Source organism: Nerophis lumbriciformis, linkage group LG01, assembly GCF_033978685.3.
Source record: "Nerophis lumbriciformis linkage group LG01, RoL_Nlum_v2.1, whole genome shotgun sequence".
NCBI classification, from domain to species: domain Eukaryota; kingdom Metazoa; phylum Chordata; class Actinopteri; order Syngnathiformes; family Syngnathidae; genus Nerophis; species Nerophis lumbriciformis.
Window position 1 is genome coordinate 33,998,276 of NC_084548.2, and position 21,334 is coordinate 34,019,609.

General features: G+C 39.4%; 1 protein-coding gene across 1 annotated transcript in view; it reads left to right on the forward strand.

The window, feature by feature from the left end:
* The first annotated feature begins 2,818 nt into the window (after positions 1 to 2,818).
* Positions 2,819 to 21,334, forward strand: part of atp6ap1lb (ATPase H+ transporting accessory protein 1 like b) — a 46,890-nt gene continuing 28,374 nt past the window's right edge. The window contains exon 1 of the mRNA XM_061980095.1: positions 2,819 to 3,020. Within this exon, the coding sequence (XP_061836079.1) occupies positions 2,887 to 3,020 (134 nt within the window). The 5' untranslated portion in view covers positions 2,819 to 2,886. The remainder of the gene's footprint in view (positions 3,021 to 21,334) is intronic.

Below are 21,334 nucleotides of genomic sequence, written 5' to 3' on the forward strand. Positions count from 1 at the left end.
CAGTCAACCAATATGGATACAGAGCTAATATTTCAACATTGAAATAATGGAATAAATTACCATTGCAAGAGATAGTAAATAGTGTGCAGTGGCAGTATTTAAGGATTTAACGAAAGCATTTAACACAATTAATCACAGTATTCTAATAAAAAAAAAATATAACGGTATGGCATCAGAGGGTTGGTCTTGAACTGGGACAGAAGCTACTTAACCAACAGGAAGCAATACGTGAAGCTGGGCAAACACACTTCTACAACGCTAAATGTATCCTGTGGCGTACCACAGTGATCAATATTGGAACCAAAATTGTTCAATCTCTATACAAACAACATTTATAAAGTTGTAAAGTTAGTATTATTTTTTACAGATGGTAGAACTGTGTTTTGTTCAGGAGAGAACACACAGAGGCTAACACGAATAATAACAGAAGAAATGAACAAATTCAAAGGAAAATTTGACAAAAAAGACTATCCTTGAACCTCAATAAAACTAAATTGCTATTTAGTAACAGTAGAAGAGAAAGTCAAACACAAATACAAATAGATGGAGAAGATAATGAAAGAGTAAATTAAATCAAATGTGTGGGTGTAATAATTAAAATCTAATCTCAGAGAAAAATTGCAGACAAAATGTGTATGTAAAAATGTCTATGCATACAACACTTAAACCTTTAGTATATCAGTATGTGGAATTAAATTATGGAAAGGATTAAGTAAAAAAGTCATACAAAGTACTAATATGATTCAATTTAAGAAGCTGTTTAAAAAGTACAAAGAAGAAGATTCATGGCAAATATTTTAAACATATTGAAAATGACAAAATCTTGTTCATCTCACGATATGAAATACAACTTACGTCACTAATTATTATTTATATACTTTTTTACAGTTGTATTAGTTATGGAGTAAATTGTTTACAAATTGAGAACAGGGAGTGAATGCTTCAGGATTAAATTAGCTCTGCTTCTTTCTACTCCTTTTTGAACATGTTGAAAAGAGAAACTGGAAATTGTGATGTATCATGATGTAATTGTATGCATGTTCGAAATAAACTTAAAACATAAACCATAATTTCATTTTACTTTTTTGCTCAAATTGTTCAATAAATTTCAACCCTAAAAAAAATAAATAAATAACCCTTTGAAGTCTTTTGATCAAATTATGTCACAGCTGTCAATTAGTTAAAATTTGTATACCATGAGTTATTTTACTAATTCATTTATGTGATCAAAAATGCCTTGAGCATAATATTGAGCAAAAAAAAAAAAAAAGAGCACTTCTATGTTCTATAAAGATAATTAGTTAATTAATTAATACAAAATTGAACGTATAGAGAGGTTTATTCAAAATTGATCCACAACAAGATTAAAAAAACAAACATTCCTTTGACATACATGTACAAGCAATCTTCATAGACTACACTTGAGAAAGACAGAGTTTAGTTGATTGTTTTTATTTCATGTTTAAAGATATATTATTTTTTTTAAGGAGCACCGTAAGTGGCTGATCCGTTGGCGGTCCCGTCTTGTCCCCTTGTAACGTATGTCTGCTCTTAGTGGGACTGTGCCGAAAATGACATTTCAGTTCTTATGTGTCTTGTACATGTTAAAGAATGGACAACAATAAAGCATATTGAATCTATTACAGGAACATGAAATTATTCCGGTTTTTAACACTGCAGCAGGCTCAAAATAAAGTAAGTATAGTCATTTATCGTTTCAAAGGATCTTGTGCAGTTATTGCTTAAAACTAATTATGTTCTTGCCTTGATGCAAATAAGTAATTATTGCTTGTAAGAGTGAAGAGAATCATTTGAGCTATGAAAATTGAACTACTAAAATCCATCCATCTATTTTGAACTGCTTGTCCCTGCAGGGGGTAAATTGTATGTAGTCCTATTATTTCTAGGTGTACTACACCCACACGACCTGTGTGATCAATGAGGTTGATGATATCTGTGAATAGCTTCTCCATAACATATCTAGGTTATCTAAAAGAGGAACTGATGTTTTTTGTGAGAGGAACACGACATACGGAGTGAGTGTGACTCACCGCCATGCATCGATGAGAAAATCTACCAAGATAGTAGGTCAAACATTTAGTTATATAACCGCTTTTGATATTCTGCTTGGAAAAAAAGACGACTATGAAAATGAAAGCTATGCAGTTGGGTTCTTATGAGAAGCAAACAATTAGAAGGAAGCCAAATCCGTCATCTGGGTCACCACAGGTTGGATCCTTTCCTCCTGCCTCACCGCTGCTCAGCTGCTGCTGTCATCCATATTTGCAGCCTCACTGGACAATTTCCTCAGCTGCGGGCTCTGGTGGTGTTCACAACAACGCGTAGATCAAGTGAATTAATTTTGCTATTGTGGCAGCACACTGGAGATCTAGGTCATGCCGTCTTCTTCCTCCCTTGGTCATGTCAATATCCTTATATATTCCCTCACAATCTGACCTTGACACTCCCAGGTGTGTGCGCGCGTGTGTGTGTGTGTGTGTGTGTGTGTGTGTGCTTGCTCTTATGAACATGCGCCGGCATGCGTGCACATGAGTGTGACATTGGAGGCAGCACAGGTATGATGGGATGTTAAATAGAATGGGCTGGGGTTGGCCTGCAGCTATGTGTGTATATGCCAGAGCCAGAGTGGATGGAGAGCTCAAGAGTGGATGTGGGAGGGTGAAAGAGTCAGAGTGAGGAGGGAGGGAGAGATGAGCAGACGAGGAGGAGGATGCAACCAGGGTACTATGACGCACGCTGATGGTCTGTGCTTGCCTGTGATTGGCCGCGGCGAGTGCCGCTCACAGGAGCAGGGAGCCAGGCGCCGCTAGGAGAGCAGATTATGAAGCGGCGCTCCAGCAGCGGCAGTCTCCTCTCATTGTCTCAATGGCTGCACACGCATTCCTCCTGTGCTCCATCGCCTTGCTGTCTGAGCTCAGCCAGCCTGCTCTCGCTTTCTCCGAGGAAGAGCTGCAGCCAGGACTCACCTACGATGAAGTGCCTGAACTCTTGGACAGAAGGTAAAGCCATCCTTTTCATCGAGGTGTGTGTGTCTGTTGGGGATGGAGGCTTCCTTCTTTCCTTTGCATCCCTCCCCATTGTTTTTGCCTACCCAGCTCACCTTGACTGGACCATACATGCATGGTGGGGGCTGATATTGTTGAGAGTAGGCTATACCGCCAGCCTTTGTTTGCCTCGGTGTTGTTGGGGACCGCATTAGACGCCGCTCATCGATCACAGATGAGGCTGTCGTCTCTGTACAGGAGTGTCTGAAAGGAGGGTACTGAAAAAGGCTGGGGAAGTGGGCCTGCAAGGGGCATACAAAGGGAGGAGTATGGGGCATAGAGGGAAGGTAAACAAGGATGGGACAGGGAGGAGAGGATGCATCAGGGGTGGTTTGTTGGAGTCAATTTACTGATGCAGTCATTGAGAGAGAGAGAGAGAGAGAAAGAGAGAGAGAGAGAGGGAAGGAGGCGGGTGACTGAATGAGAGAGGGACATTGGGGAAGGGATTTTTAGCCAGACTTGTCTGCATGTTGCAATCCTGCAGGTCAAATCTGGATCATACGTCCAAGGCCCAAAGCAAAAAAGCACTCGCAACAATCTTATAGGGGCAAGACTGAGCCGGCAGCTCAGTTGGACCAGAGCCATGTAAGGCTCTTGAAGCCATGCCATGCATTACGGCTCACAACAATCCTCTGTGGTGCAAACACTTCAAGGCAAAATATGCGGCAGTTTCATTTAAGTGAAAAAAAAACAAAAAACTAAATATAATTAATTGACATACACATACAACTAATCAATTAATTAATACAAACATGCATTCAGTGGCTCACATAGCTGACTTCCATGCAGCTGATGTTGGTTAAATTCTCACTCAATCACCTTGTGAACGACTGGCAGCAATTAGTGCCACTTTTGTCTTAAGTTCAGTTCAGTTCATTTTATTCCGGCTATGTATACCAAATTACAATTGTGTACAAACTAAGGTTGACATTTTTCATTTCAACATGTCCGAAAAAGGAGTAGGAAGAATCAGCGCTCATAAAATCCCACTCTTTCTCAACATAACAACATTTTTTAGAGCAATATAAATCTATTTTTGTTCAATCCTTGTGTTCAGTATACACCATTTAAAACGTTTTAGACAATTGGATCTCAAAGCGAATTGTCAGGACGGAACGTGAGCGTAACACCGCCTTCACAGATGAACCCAAACCTGAACCCTGGCCGCACAAGTCCTAAAGTCCAGTGCCCGGCGCCCCCCACACATCCCACTGCCCCCCAAGCATCCAGGCAGACGGCAAACCCCACAAGGTTTGCATACCATGACTGGTCCAACAAAACTACTAGCTCTGTTAAGAATGGCACTTCGAACAGTCCTGTTCATCGTGTCGGTCACATCTTGACATCCCCGGACCAAGATCGATAGCAAACGATCCTCAGTTCCTCGCCATTGCAAGGCTCAGACCGACCTTTCCCAGAGGAAAAATGGCTACTAAGCCCAGAGCTCCAGTTAGCACCACCAGCAAGCAGTTGATGTCTGGCCGCCCAGCCCTTAACTAGAGAACAGCAAAACATGCAGAAAGCACCGAACCCCCAACAGCCAGGCACATGCAGCCAGAGGCCCAGAGAAGGCCAGGCCGAGTCACCTGCAAAGGCCACAGTGCAGCCCACTTCCATCCCAAAGTCCTACCCAAAAACCCAACAATGCAACTAAAAGATGTAGGCACTCTATGATCATTACATAACATTTTCATCAACATTACTTATATCAATTAATAATGCATTATTGTGGAAAACATTTGTTCCAATAAAAAATAAGAAAAGATAAATAGGGAATTCAGAGTTTTTTTTTTTAACCATCATTTATATCATCAATATGCCTGATAGTCGGCAGTATTAATTTTCAGTACATAATGATAATTACCTACAGTAGGTATTTTGCCATCCCTTACATTGTTATTGTTGGGTGCCCATTACGTCGATCACAAACTACCTGTCGATCGTGAAGGGTGTGCCAGTCGATCGCCAGCCAGGCATTAGAAAAATAGACTTAAAAATGAGTGATCGTCAATATTCACCAAGACGTCACTTTTGTCACTTGATTTACTTTTACGGCACCCGGCGGTCTTCTGAGATGACGCTGGCTGCTGCGAGCTCAGTATTAAGAAAAAAAAGACCGACAGGAAGGCGAGAAACACTTTTTATTTCAAAAGACTTTCTAAAGACCGACTGCACAGTTCCTATCTTCACAATAAAAGAGTCTCAGAAAGCTGGCGTGCAAAAGGTAGCTAACTACGGAGTTTGCCGCCAATACATTTCTTGTAAAGTGTATAAAAACGAGTATAGAAGCTGGACGAATAAGGTGCCAAAAACCAACCACTTTCATGTGTTATTGGACAGAAAGGAGAACTTTTTTTCTCCTCCATTTCAAAATGCGGACGTTATCAGCATTACTGTCTGATTCCAATCAATGCAAGTCATCAGATCAACCATATTCTTGTCTTCATGAAATAATCTATATGTGTTTATCTATAATACATGCTTGTATTATCATTAAACACCTTTAACTTGTTAACAAAAATGTCTCTTTCATAAATAAATAAATATAAATTATATATATAAATGAGGTAGATCCCTTCGACTTGGTCCATTGAAAAGTAGCATGCCTGCAGAAAAAGTATGGGCACCCCTGCTGTAGACAGTATAGTATTCAGTTCTGTGCTAATAGCACACCTTCTACATTTTCCATAAATGTTTCTATGATATGTGATTTATACTTCCTTTTGACTCTTTTAATTGAGGTACTTTCTTTCAGTTCACCATAAATACAAATCCACCAGTTTACCCCTTTCACTGAAATACACATGATTTTTTGAGTAGTCTGTATTTGTGTTTTTTGGAATATTGCAGCATTTTCTATACTGCTTGTCAGAGGTGTGGACTCGAGTCACATGACTTGGACTCGAGTCAGACTCGAGTCATGAATTTGATGACTTTAGACTCGACTTGACAAAATGTAAAAAGACTTGCAACTCGACTTAGACTTTAACATCAATGACTTGTGACTTCACTTGGACTTGAGCCTTTTGAAGTGACATGACTTGACATGACTTGCTACTTTCCCCAAAACCCAAAGATGAAAAAGTTATTCGGGAGCGCCCCGTATTTTTCATTGTGTACTTGTCTATCAGCGTTGCGTGTGTCAGCTGGTGTGGTCTCAGTACAACAGCCAATCAAATTAGATCTACTTTGTTTTCATCACACAGCATTCATCCAATCAAATTGCAGGACAACCAAGGAAGAAGACATGTCCAAACCACACGCCAGTGAACAAAAAATGATACCTAAAATAATTTTGTTTGGGTATAAAAATTACGAGGTGGTCAACACAAAACGGTTTGCAGTATGCAACACATGCGGTTCGAAAATTACTGATGGAGAGGCAACAACTTCCAACTTCGTCCGGCATTTGAAGTTGCACAAAGAACGGCAAGTTTTGAATGAAAGATAACGTTTATTGGCTAAGTAACGTGACTTTTATTTGCTGTGTAGTTAAATCAGTGAGGCTGTAAACTCACTGCTAACGTTATAACGTTATTGCAAACACGGGAATCTGTTGCAGTTCACTACCTTATTCATACTTTTTGTTCAGTGATTTTTTTTAAGCAGGGTTACGTTAGTCAATATATCACACATAACGTTAGACGGCGGTCAGCAGCACCGCGTATTTTAGCCACCTAAAAAAAGACAAAAATAGTAAAATAAAGGTCAGTTAAAATGTATACTATATTATGAATATGTGTACCGTTTTAGCTAGCTTTCTGACATACTGTTGGTTGTTTACCTCAGTGGTCCCCAACCACCGGGCCGCGGCCCGGTACTGGTCCGTGGATCGATTGGTATCGGGCCGCACAAGAAATATATATTTTTTTCTTTTTTTAATTAAATCAACATAAAAAACACAAGATACACTTACAAGTAGTGCACCAACCCAAAACAACTCTCTCCCCCCTTTTGTTCTGGGCATTGAACATGAAGACTCTTCCTTCACTGTTCCGAGTGGCCATGAGAGTCTTGGCAGTGCCTGCCTCCAGTGCTCCAGTGGAGCGACTTTTCAGCCATGGTGGCATCATACTACGCCCCCATCGTGCACAAATGACTGACAGACTCTTGGCTAATTTGGTCTTTTGCAAATGCAATGCAGCATAGGGCCCTGACATATAAAAAGTACAACTTTTTTGTTATGTTCACGTATATGTCATGTTTTTTCAATGTTAACACTTTTGTACAAATAAGTACATTTGCACTTTATTTTTCAATGTGTTTGTTCTGTAAAGGAATGAGTTAATGTTTAAAATGACTGGTTAATAGTGCTATTATAAAGTGCAATGTCAGCACAATTTTCTTTCCTGCAATTTAAAATGCACTTGTTTTAATAAATAAATACAGCGTTTGAAAAGCATACACAATCTGTGTTTATATATTAGTCTGTGGTTAAAAGGACTTGAAAGGACTCGAAACTCAAAATGCAGGACTTAGGACTTGACTTGAGACTTTCCAGTCTTGACTTTGGACTTGACTCGGGGCTTGCCTGTCTTGACTCGGGACTTGACTCGGACTTGAGGGCAAAGACTTGAGACTTACTTGTGACTTGCAAAACAATGACTTGGTCCCACCTCTGCTGCTTGTCGTCATAAAGATCATGGGTAAACTGGAGCCTAGCCAAGCTGACAACAGGCAAAAGGCACCCTGCCTGGTTGCAGGGCACATATAGACAAAACAACCATTCACATTCACATGCACACGTTATGGTACCCCGATTGACCGAACGTGCATGTTTGGGGATGCGGAAAGAAGTTAGAGTACCCGGAAAAAACCCATGCGCAGCGAGAAAATGCAAACATGGAGATGCCCATTCAGAGATCTGAACAACCAACATGTTACCACTTGACAGCAGGACTCAAACCATGGCTCTTAAGGTCTATTGCTGCTCCAATTTCTTATGATATTATGATATGAATAGAAATTGTTTTTTTTTTACAAAAATTGGCACGTCTGATCAAAATATGTTTAATCTTTGGGATTGCTCCAATCACAACTCCATATGTTGTTTATATAACCCCTTGATTTTAATTTTCACATCCAACAGCTATGATGACAAGTACTGTCTCCTGAGAGACGCTGATCCTATCGGCCCAGAATCCAACTTTGTACAGAACTTTGGAAACATAACAGGTCTGCAACTTCATTTTAAGCTCTGACACTCTCCAATATCTTCTTTTATGCCGAGCGTTTCTCAAACCATGTAAAAAACATCCCATTGGCTGAAAGTGGCGATTAAGAGCTATGCAGAGTTACAAGGTGCTCCTGCTGACAGAGTTGGAGCTGCGGGAAGACAAGGAAGAAGGAAATGTTCATTTTATTTCCGGTTATGAGCTGGATTTGTGCCAACCATTTAGTAATATTTGTCTAAATGCTGACGAGGGTTTCGCTGCTACGTAATATACAGTAGATGATAAAGTATAAGATATAAATTATATACATTTGGCCAACTATAAAGCTTTTAATACTATTGTATATATCGTGATAAATGCATGTTGATGCCACATTCTAGCTGTGTCCCACAAATGTGACAGCGGCAAGAACATGACCGCGTTCTCGCTAGGGAGCAAGCTGCTAATGTTCCTCCACAGTGCGAAGCCGCTTCTAAGTTAGCAATCCTTACCTTCATGGCGGCAAATGAACAATATTTCTTAAAAGTATCATTATTACTCGAAGATGAGGACTAACTAAACATGCTACACCACACACCGTAGGAGGATACAATGAACCTTGCTAACCACTTAACCTCTAAACTCAGTGGCCTTGTGGTTAGAGTGTCTGCCCTGAGATTGGGAGGTTGTGAGTTCAAACCCGGCCGAGTCATACCAAAGACTACAAAAAATTGGACCCATTGCCTCCCTGCTTGGCACTCAGCATCAAGGGTTAGAATTGGGGGTTAAATCACCAAGTGATTCCCGAGCGCGGTGAACACTGCTGCTCACTGCTCCCCTCACTTCCCAGGGGGTGAACATGGGGATGGGTCAAATGCAGAGGGCAAATTTCACCACACCTTGAGTGTGTGTGACAATTGTTGGGACTTTAACTTTAACTTCAAACTGGAGCTCTTGAATGTACTGTGAACAGATATTGACAGTATTGACAGTAATAATGCCAAGTATCGTATCATCATATGGTTGGTACTACAGTGATTATATGCAGTGATTTTTACAATTACAAAATATTTTGTTGTCTTTGTTATTGTTAACAAACTCAGGAAATAACTCTTCGGGCAAAAGAGGACAGTCAGGGCAAAAATCCAAGGATTTAAATCAGAGCCAATAGTAGCAAATAATTTCATTATTCAATTGATATTGTTACACCACTATCCTGTGTTTTTCAAGATTCAAGATTCAAGATTCAAGATGCTTTATTGTTGTCCATTCTTTAACATGTACAAGACACATAAGAACTGAAATTTCATTTTCGGCACAGTCCCACTAAGAGCAGACATACGTTACAAGGGGACAAGACGGGACCGCCAACGGATCAGCCACTTACGGCGCTCCTTAAAAAAGGTGGGAATGAGTTGACATTGGGAAAGGGGGAAGAGTAAAAAATATATCAGTCTAAGGCTGGACCCTCAGGAGGTGTCCAGACTGAGTCCGAGGAAAAAACCTCACATAGCACGGCACACATAAACATGATACATGTAATCACAACAACTCGCAACGGGGGGGTTCGGAGGAGGGGGGAATGTAATCATTCAATTATCTTGAAAATATTAAGTATCTGCATATTGGCCAATGCCAAGTATGCAATCAATACCCAAATTTGTAGTTTCACTCAAACTAACGTAGAGGATCCAAACAACAACAAAATAATGGCTTTTTACATGTTAACAGATGTGTAGATAAAACCGTGTTACAACAGAAAGTACCATCTATTGACAGTAAATTAGCAAGTAGAATATTAATAGTTTTGACAAAATAATATAATTGGAAATTATGTAATATGTTACCGCATATGTCACATTAGGAGCCTTTGGAACCCGTTTTGAAATTGATTTATTATATCTTACATACAAAATGATGTATTGTGTCTATAAACAGTGTACAGGAGGCTGCAATATATATTGCGATATAGATTTTAGGCCATATTGCCCATCTAAAGTTTGTAGTTAAAAATATGTTTTAGCGAATGTATGTATATGTTGCAAAATGTTTCACAACTTACAGACTGCAACACTTTGCCTGTTAAAAAAAGGCTTGGATGCAGAATAACATGGTATTTAAAAACAGTGAGTTTTAATTTTTGTTAATTGATGTGCTACCAAGAATATTCTTACAATTTTCTCCTATTTAGTGATAAGTAACATCAGCTAATGACATTTAAAACGACTGTAAGATTTTGTGTAATTACTATTGAAAATAAGATGTATTATTCTCTGGTGTACCTTCATTGGTATACAGGATTATGTGTTAATTTGCTGGTCTCGTCTGTGTGTGGGTCAGCATGCTTGATTTTTAAATACTGCCAGTCTGACTTTAAGACACAGACTATAGATGAACTTATTGGATTTGCAGTTGAAGATTGATCACCAATCTCTTTCTGAGGGAGAGTCTAAAGTCAAAGGAGCAACAGCTAATATCTAATTTCACAATCATATATATTATTATTCAAATATTCAGAAACCAAAGAGCGACTATTAAAAATAAGCCAAAGGCAAATAGACTCATCAGTGTAGTAACCCAAGCAGTCACATAATGCTCAGATAGTGTGAATCCATTTGATCTTAGAGTCAGGAATATTTAGTCTGCCTCAACACTTGACCTGCAATGCAATGAGAAACTGTAATCAAATCTTCCCAAAAATAGCAGCAGCAACCAGCACTAACTCAACTTATTCTGCACTATTAAATCTAGGCTGGCACTTGCATAGCATCGGCATAAAATGTGTTGTCTTGCAACAAGGACACCAACAACTATTGCCAGTCTTAGGAATAAAGTTGGTTCATACTGTAGGTACAAGAAATAACCTATTAAATTTAGTAAAAGATCTGTTAGTAATACTTAATAATATTTTAGTCATGTTTGTCATTGTTTTCCTTGCTCATTCCGCCGGTGAGCATAAATGTGGTTATCTACAGTATTTGGTGATGATCCATGTAAAGATGGTTTGACCTTGACAGAGGTTTGCACTTGACTGAGGGACAGTTGTTGTTTTAAAAAAAAGCTGCAGTTTTAAATGATCCTAATATGCCAAAGAGAGCAGAGTTTGATCAAAATTTTTTTTTTTTATGAACTGAAGATCAAATTCAAAACAACATTTGCAATCTAAACACAACACCAGCTACGGAAACATTCAACCTTATTTTTCAGTTTTTGTGATGTCACTCTTACATCCCAGAATAGAACTTCCAAAAACTGCAGCGATCATCCTTGCGTCGGAAGTAGGTCTAACGCATACATACAGCAGTTCATTTTTATTACTTCACAATAACATCATTATACGGGATTATTGTTGTTGGGACATTTTTATGTATTACCTTTGCCTCTTTCACACTTTTCTGTCAAAAAAGTAAAATGTATCCCAGTAACTATTAGATACATGCTGCAGGTATGTCTACTGGAGGTAATCACAACAAGACAGAAAGTGAGAATTTTGACATATACATGATAATCAATGAAAAAAACATGTCCTAGGTGGGTGATTGGGATGATGCTCCTTGTTGTCACTGTTAGGTGTATGTTGTCTGTCTGCTTAGGATCCACAGTATTTTTAATGGGTTAGGTTTGCACACAATGGAGACAGTGTTGTGGTAATTCTGAAACAGGTTTGTTGTCTTAACAAAAATAAGTTAAATCCAGTGACAGACCTGTATTAAGAGTGGGCAGTGATCTACAAGGTCCAATTGGATCTGGGGCATCAGTGAAGCAGTGGTGGGACATGAGGGCCAGCAAGGCTTTCTCTGCTGTCTGAAAATAGCACATGCAAAGCACTATTTCTTAATTGTATCTTATTTCTGTACAGCACTTTGGCCAACGGGGATTGTTTTCAAATGTGCTATATGATTAAACTGAACTAAACTGGACTGAACAGAAACACAGACCTACCTTTACAATTTAAAATTGTTAGTATTTGTTTTATGAAATTGTTTATTTATTACCAAAAGTCTATTGGCGCTATTCCATAGTGTGTCTTTTTGCTGCACTGCTTTCGGTTCGTGTATGTGTATTTTATTGTATTTTTTTGTCCAATCAGATTTCAGCTTCTATATCAGAATTAGGGGCTGGTGCAGGCCTGATGTCATTATAGTAGCAAAAAGGCTGTTTCTTTAACCCCTCAGATTTGGCTGACAAGACTAGCGAGCATGTGTCCAATGATGTCAACATTTTTCTGCCCTATGATTGGTTGATCAGAGAAAAAACGTTTGTCGAGCCAAATTCGATAAACTGCAGCACGGTGGTACAGGGTTTAGTGCATGTGCCTCACAATACAAAGGTCCTGAGTTCGATCCTGGGTTCGGGATCTTTCTGTGTGGAGTTTGCATGTTCTCCCCGTGACTGCATGGGTTTCCTCCGGATACTCCGGCTTCCTCCCACCTCCAAAGACATGCACCTGGGGATAGGTTGATTGGCAACACTAAATTGGCACTAATGTGTGAATGTGAGTGTGAATGTTGTCTGTCTATCTGTGTTGGCCCTGCGATGAGGTGGCGATTTGTCCAGGGTGTACCCCGCCTTCCGCCAAAATGCAGCTGAAATAGGCTCCAGCACCCCCCCCCCCCCCCACCCCCGCGCGACCCCGAAAGGGACAAGCGGTAGAAAATGGATGGAAAATGGCCTGTAGCGATTTGCAGACCATACACTTAGTTGTTTTTTTTCTAAATATTTTGTATCTCTGTAAAGTAAATTGTATTTTATTTTATTTTATCAATGTTTTAGTTTTGTTATTAGTTTGATATGTATTATGCACTGCTCTCAACGATATAAAGGTTTAGATGTGTCCATGATGTTTACGCAAGCTCCAAATTCCCATGCTGATCGCCAGTCGAAGACAAAGGGTTAACTAGGTGTCTTGGTTTAGTAATAACGGTATTCATTAAGATACATGAAATGTCCCTTTCTTTATAATGTCTCTTTATATTTAATTTTGTATGTTGTTAATGGGTTGTATAACTGCGACATGGTAGCGTTGGTATTAAAGTATCAGTGGAGTGGAAAAGCAAGCTGACTTTATATGTTTAATTGTGTTTCATTGTATCTATTAAAGCAGGGGTAGCAAACCCGTCGATCGCGATCGACCAGTCGATATTTGGGACCCTACCGATCGATCGCGGGAATATTAGAAAAAACAATGTATTAATATGACATCAGTGACATCCCCACCTGGAGAGTGAATAACAGACCCGCAAACAGGCACGCATTTTAACCCCTGAACACGCCTGTACGCCTCGCCTCTCTCTCTTCAGCCTCACATCCTCCGCTCTTGACACAGCGGCAAGACTTGGGGAGGAGGAACGGCTGTCCTTGTTAAACAAGCATGACCCACGGACAGTAAAATGATTTCGAACTCTTGCTCTGAAAATTGGATTATCTGACTTCAAAGTTAAGGGCATTTTATATGTTCAGAGAACTAAAATGTATTATTGTGAGTGTTGTGTACATCCCCCTTCCGCAAAGGAGGAGACTGCACTGAAGGAAATACGTGACATGATCATGATGGGCATACAAATACATATCTGGACGCTGCTGTAATTATCTTGGGTGATTTTAATCTACGGTAATTCTCTGACAAAAAAATATAGGAATATAGGAAACTTCACCTGCAGTATCCAGTATTCAGTATTTATTTTAATAGTCACAATGGTTAAATCTTTGGATAAAAGTTATTAATCAATCAATCAATCAAGGTTTATTTACTTAGCCCTTAAACCCGCATTCAGGCAAGAAACAACCCAATGGGAACAATGAGACACCTTGAGAGGGACCACAGATGTGTCATCATTTCAGCATAACTGTTGGGTTTTATCAGCATAACAGTGAAAGCTAACGCCGTATTTGCGTATGATGTTGCCTTGCGGCAGCATATAAATGCTAAAAAGTGCAAGGCCAACAACCGAACCCTGTGGAACGCCGCACGATACCTTAACATACTTCAAGGTTGCATCGTTTTGGGAGACACTGCATTCTTTCAGTAAGATAGGAGTTAAACCAAGAAAAGGCTAAGTCTGACATATCAATAAGTGTTTTGATACATTCTCAAAGAATATTATGATCAATGGTATCGAAAGCAGCACTGTAGCAGCAACATGGATGACGCATCAGCATCCGTAGTTTGCAATAGATAATTAGTAACTTTTGCGAGGGCTGTCTCCGTAGAGTGATTTGCCCTAAAACCGGACTGAAAGGGTTCACAGAGATTGTTAGACGCTAAGTGTTAATTTAGCTGCTGTGCAACAATTTTTTTCAAGGATTTTAGAGATAAAGGGGAGATGCGACACCGGCCGGTAGTTTAGCGGGAGTTCAAAATCCAGGTTAGGTCTTGTGAGCAGAGGATGAATAACCGCTGTTTTGAATGCTAGGGGAATGGTTACAGAGAAAAATGATAAGTTAGTAATATTTAACATTGATGGTCCTAATATTACAAACTGCTACTTGATAAATTTCCCAGAAAGTGGGTCAAGTAAACATGATGTTTGTTTTGTCTCATTTGCGAGTCGCAAGAGTTCTTCAAAAAGAGACACTTTAGTGTAGAGGAGTGTAAAGGAGTACCACAACTTTAGAGGTAGTGCCCACTCCGGACAAGGACTAGCTCTATCATATTACCGTTGCAATGTGTGGGTTTATGTACTATTTGTGTAAGGCCAAAGCTATCAATTATAGTCTGGAGCGTCACGCATGAAGGGTCTGACGGGGTATTCATATGTGTAATAAAATCGTTCATTATAACTATGTTGTCAACATTCCTCACAAGATCAATAACAAACTCTGAGAATTCTCTGATAAAGTCCGAATACGGACCAGGCTGGCAATAGATAACAGCCAGATGGAGCGGTAGCGGTGTAACAGACCTCATAGTAAGCATCTCAAATTATTTATATTTATTACTTAGGTTGGGGCTAAGGCTAAGGATTTCATCGGAAATTAGTGTGACTCCTCCACTCCTTTTATGGGGACGAGCTACATCTGAACTCATATAGTTAGGAGGAGATGCCTTGTTAAGCGAAAAAAAAAAAATCTGGTTTTAGCCAAGTCTCACTAAGACCAAGGCCAATTATCAATAAATGTTAGTCTCTGTTCTCAACAAATACTAGCAAGCCACCTGTTAAGCGAGACTAATCTGTTTTATCTCTCATCATTGCCTCTTGCAATCAAGGGGTTCGAGACAAGTTCTCAATGCCGAGCCATCTTTCTGGCAAGATTAAAAGTCATAGCTAGGTTTTCTTTGTAATCTCTGACTGTCTCATTCTAGTGTCATTGGAGCCGATGAGTACAACTATTTTCAAGTAACTAGTGGTGCGATTAGCCTGCCGTACATGTTTACTAGGCCTGTTGCCAGTGAGCTCCCTAAAGTTAGCTTCAATGGCGGGTGCTTGGGCCCCGGAAATACTCTTAATTGTGACTGGTTTACTAAGCTGTACGCTCAGGGTTTTGGAGTCCCCTATAACTAAGGTGTGGTGGCCAGTAGACTGTTATGTTATGCTCACCGTCGTTTGTAGACCGTTTAGGGCTAGTTAGCCCGCTACAGCTAATACTAGCAAACGTGTCCGTGGTGTCTAAAGTTACAAAAGTTACTCTGATCTAACTGGTGGACACAACGCTCTATCATGGCTAACCTATTCGTGAGAAGGGTGCATGAGGAACAGGAAGCCATACTTACGTTATTTCTTTCACCAAGTCGAGTTCTTGCTGTCTTCGGAACGGGGGTTAGGGGCTTAGCAGCTAGCTAGCTGAAAGTGAAGTGGTGAAATAAAGCATGTGGGTGCTTTGTAAATTCGATAAGACTACTAAATGTGTTGGAGAAGTTACTGAATCGATTTCAACTCACTGATTCGTTTCAGAACGTATCGTTCTAAAAAAAGATAATATCGTTCCTTAATCATATCAGCAACAACAAATTCTGAATCAAATTGAAACCTTGTTAAAACAAATCGTTACACCCTGAAATGCTTTGTTTACAACATTAATATGTACTTCAATAAACATTTTTCGGACTCAAGTTTGTGATCCTTGCATTCTACTCAGCTATATGTGGTTACACAAATATGTTTTTATAACAATTGTTATACGTATGTATTGTTGAGTTTGTTGTTGTAACTTAATAATAAAGTGGAAGAAAGAAAGCACCACAAACCAAACAAAAATGGTAGTTTTACAGGTATATAGCCTGTCTGACGACATTGGTAAAGTTATAACAGCTTTATCTAGTCAGGTGGCGCGTTGGCAAGTCTCATGTGTATGTGACTATCTCCACACTTGCATGTGTGCAAAATTAAGGGATATATCAAAAGGGAACGACGTGAGCCAAAAGGGTGGTGTCGATTATATAAAAGGGCATGTTCAGCACTCAGGCACCGTGTGACAGGCTCAGCCAATGACAGGGCCGCAGCAGTCCCGGGTTGCTGACCTAGCGAAACTGGCACAAGACCAAACGAGAGGGCTTTAGTTTACACTCGCAGACTCACTTCTGTGGTTCCTTTCAGGCCTCAGCTGACTAAAAGGGATCATATACCTGAGTACAGAGGATGGAGCACTAATTCACTAGAGTATGGTGGACTTGCATGTGCAGCTTAACAAAGACATGAGTTGCATTGGGCACCCCGTTGGACTATGTGGTTAGCAGGTGTGATTTCCAGCCAGGTGGTTATGGGTTTAAAGGGCAGACCTCTTTGTCGAGTTTGCATGTACTGTACTATAGTGTATACAGAACATTTTCTAGTTTTGAAAACATGCATTTTAGGTGAATTAGGTGAGTGTCAAGGGTTGTTGTTGGTGGGTTGTTGTATATACACTGTGGTTGACTGCCAACCGTTCCAGGGCCTACCACACCTCTTCACCCAGATCAGAAACATTCGTGGTAAATGAACAAATAAAAAAGTTGAAAACAACAGTTGAGATTTAAATGCATGCACTTGGAGTATGAATTGTGAAATCATCACATCATACAAAGAAGCAAATACTTTTGGCAATGTTAAGTTCATCATATATGTCTATGTACAGTATGTTCTCATTCATTGTCAACAGACTGTTCAGTTTGTCTTTCATCCAAGCAAGCTTCACAAGTTAATGCTCATACACTTAAATAGGACAGATCTAGTACGATCATTACTATATTACACTGAAACCAAGACATGAGCAACATGAGGGTTACTGCACCACAGCTCTGTGCAGATCTAATTCCCAGGAAACCTTGTGGACATGCTGTGCTGTGGATGCTTTATTCTGCCAACAAAATGCATTATTTAGTTATGGCTGGGTCTCATAGAAAGCATGGATGGAACTTTGTTAAAACTAACAATTTGGTCTTGGTAGGTTAATGCACGTTGCTCCCTTCTGTGCAGACAGCGCTGATCTTTTTTCTAGTCACAGGCGATATCTAGTACCAGTCCAAAGCCTGGACAGGTGGAAGGGTTGCACCAGGAAGCTCTTCCGACATTTAAACTAAGCAAATATCACTCATGCGGTTGACTCACTGTGGTGATCCCTGACAGAAAAAAAGAAAATGTTTAACGCATTGAATCAAATTTTACTGGAAAAATATTATGCTGGATCCACTGTATCATTGGTCAACATTCTCACCTAGATAAATACCTTCAAACTTACTGTACTGAGGTAATGTACTGTACTAGCAAACACATCTAGTTAACAAGCAAAGCTCTAAGAAAAAATATAGACCTACTTAGTAGTTGGTCTGTTAATATAACCTTTGGATGAAACAAACACAAAATGTATTTTTGGGATAGGATACTCAATTAAATGTAGCTACAATTATGTAAGCAATTTAGGACCTTTCAGGCTAATTTAATTTTTAAAGGAGCACACCTGATTGTTGCAGCAAAGGCTGATCAACAAACAAATGTTGTGGACTGTTGCCATACTGTATTGTTATTATTATCATTGTTATTAGGCATTTTTATTATTATGGGCACATGAAGATCTCCAGACCCAGCAAAACACATGGATTAAAATTGAGTTCAAATGTTTGTTTTTTATCCTTTAACCACTTTGGGCCTAATCTTTTAAAGGTCTGTATGTATAAAAATAAGTGCAGACCTGATCTACTATGCTATAATACAAAACCAACTGGTTTACCTATCGGTACCTGTTTTGTGTATTTGGGATCTTTGTCAGTCCCAAAAAATTTTAAATTAAACCATAGAATATAAAATAAAATAATCTTGCCGTCCTTCATACTTCCTCCAAATGAGCCATTTGCGCGAGTCCCCCATTGTAGTTTGATGTTGTAGTCACTGAGTTTCTCATTTTTCTCTATCCTGTTGTGGGGCAGACTGGCTTGTACATGCACATGTATCCTCGGCTGTTGCTATTTGTAATATAAAGTAGCGTCTAGTTCTAACTTGTTTTTGTCAGTCGACTTGATATGGAAGCGCCAAAAACTACAACATGGCTGATGTGGGTGGAGACGCATTGGAAAGGGGCTTAGCCTGGATGGGGACTTCGGCACGTAAATAACTCAGTCAGAGACGATTAGAAAGTAGCTTGAAGATGGTCTGGAAAATAAAATCTATTTTGACCAAAGAACCACAATTACATGTTATGTCGACCAAAAGGAAGTGTTTAAAATGTAGAAAAATAAATCCCATTAACATATTTGGAACGTCACAAATAAAATAGCATAGACATATCGAAGGGGTGTAATGGTTTATCGATATATCAATTTACATTCCTTAGATTATACTACATTGCCTTTCGGAAGATAGGCGTCAATCCAAGATCGTTTAAAGGGAATCGATCGATTTTATCAATACTAGAAAAAAAAACCTTGGATTTAAAAATGGCAGACTTTTTATGAAGTTTACCACTTTTAATGATCAGGACGTTAATTGTTATTCAAGTCTGTCTGCCCATCTGTGGCATCATCAAAACAAAAATGGCGTATACCAATGGTAGTCGAGAAAGTTCATAACAAACGCCACAAGACAATATCATGAATTACAACACAATTACATCAGCCCCAGCATGATTGTAGAATCCACGACAACAACTAGAGACACAACACAATAATATAAAGCCGCAACACAACTTTAAGCCACAAATGACGCAACCGACACAACGGAAGTGACAGTGGAGCAAGTTACAGCGACGCACTGACCTCCGGAACACAACAACATGAGGTGACAACATAACAACTGGCAGCCAAGTAGAGGTCATTTGATGAAAAATAAATAAATAGAAGAGATGGATGAAGGAGGCTATAGAAATTAGGAAGCGAGGGACCAACACCATCAACAGGGATGAGGAGGCATACATGCTACTACACACGTGGGACGCTGTCCGTCATCGGCGACGGCAGGAATGACAACAGATACCGGGTCGGGGAACTTTATTTAGCAGGTAAATCTACTGTTTAAATGTCGGTTACTGTAGTTTTATTGAAATGTGCCTCAATGTTTAAAATGTGAGCAGAAATGGTTTCCTATTGTTTATTCAACCTAAAGTGTTGGTTGCACTTTATTCAAATAAGATGTGAATGCATTGGCCAATAATTGTTGTTTAATTGATTATCCATAATTTATTTCTATATAATTCCTTTTCAAGAAAAAACAGGTATTTAGGAAACTTCACCTGCAGTGTTCAGGATATTTATTTTTGTCATACAGCTTTATTTGTTAGTTACTAAATCGATTTCAACTCACTGAATCGTTTCTTATCATATGGCTCTAAAAAAATGTTGTCCCTGAATCCACAAATATCGAGTTGAATCGAATGATTGTTAAAACTAATTATAATATTGCCTATCCAGCAGTGCAATTTTTGAGCTCCTGGATGATTTATGTTCTGATTTTCCAGTCACAAAAAAAAGCTATGACAAATCCCCGATGGTAAAACTTCTTTCAGCATTGCACGTTCTTGTGTCTGGATCCTTCCAGCGCACCATTGCAGTTGGTGACGTCATCTCAAAGAGTAGTTATTCTGGTGTGCTGTCCAAAATGTTGATTGCTATAGTCACACAGGATGGACAAGCATATCCAGTTCTCACACACTCAGGATACAATAAATGAAACGTCACAGAATAATATGTTGGTTCTGTTGTCTAGATCGCACTGGAGGAGTACTTCTAAAACCTCAGAAAAGGTGCCACAGCGTATATTTGTGTGCTGCATGTCAACATATAATGAAACGCAACAGGTTGGATTATAAAATGCCATTAAATAAAGAGGAAAATTATTGTCTCCATGGTGACATCCGGTAGTAAATGCAAAAACCTTATTTAAATAGGGCGGTCTGCACCACTTATGCATTCATCAATTGTACACACAGTCTTAGTAGATCACTCACCCAATAATGGTACGCACAATTCTGTCGTGTTCCTTATTTGAAATCTTAGTAAATCAGGCGCTTGGTGTCTAATCAGCGAGTCAACTCATGTCGTTTTCTAATGTAGAATATCAAATTAAAGCTATATTTGGGAAAACAAGGACATGGCTACACTTGAATATACAAACGTTTGTAAACTGTCCATGTTTTTATTGAATTGTTACTCAATAAGTAGTACTTTTACTGACCAAAATACTGCAGACTCAGACTTAATTAATCTCTGACTTGGTTAATCTCATCATCTTCCTCGTGGCGGGGCTCCGGTGGACCTGGCCTGTGTTCACCACTAATCCTAATCCACCTGGCACCAAACTACACAACCTTGCCCAGGTGGATAATGCACCAGATGGGTGGATAACTGCTCCAGACTGTGGGCACTTATATATAGACATATCTGGCAACCAGTTTGCAGTTCTATCAGATGGGCAGGACCTGCTGCTTCATTTTTTGTAAACTACATTTGCTTTGCTCATACGGAAACTTACAAGTCTAAATTTAGTTGCAATTAGAGTTTGACATCTACTTTGATAAAAAAACATGTTTGTTTAGAAAAATCTTGTAAATGGAAATTGCACACTGAGATTTTTTTCGGGGAATTCACAATTCCTTTGGAGACAAGAGCACACATCTTTCTCTTTTTTATGCATTCTAAATCGCAAATAAACGCTAACAAGAGTTGACGAACAATGAAACTAATGGGAGTCATTTATTTTGCCTGTAAAACTC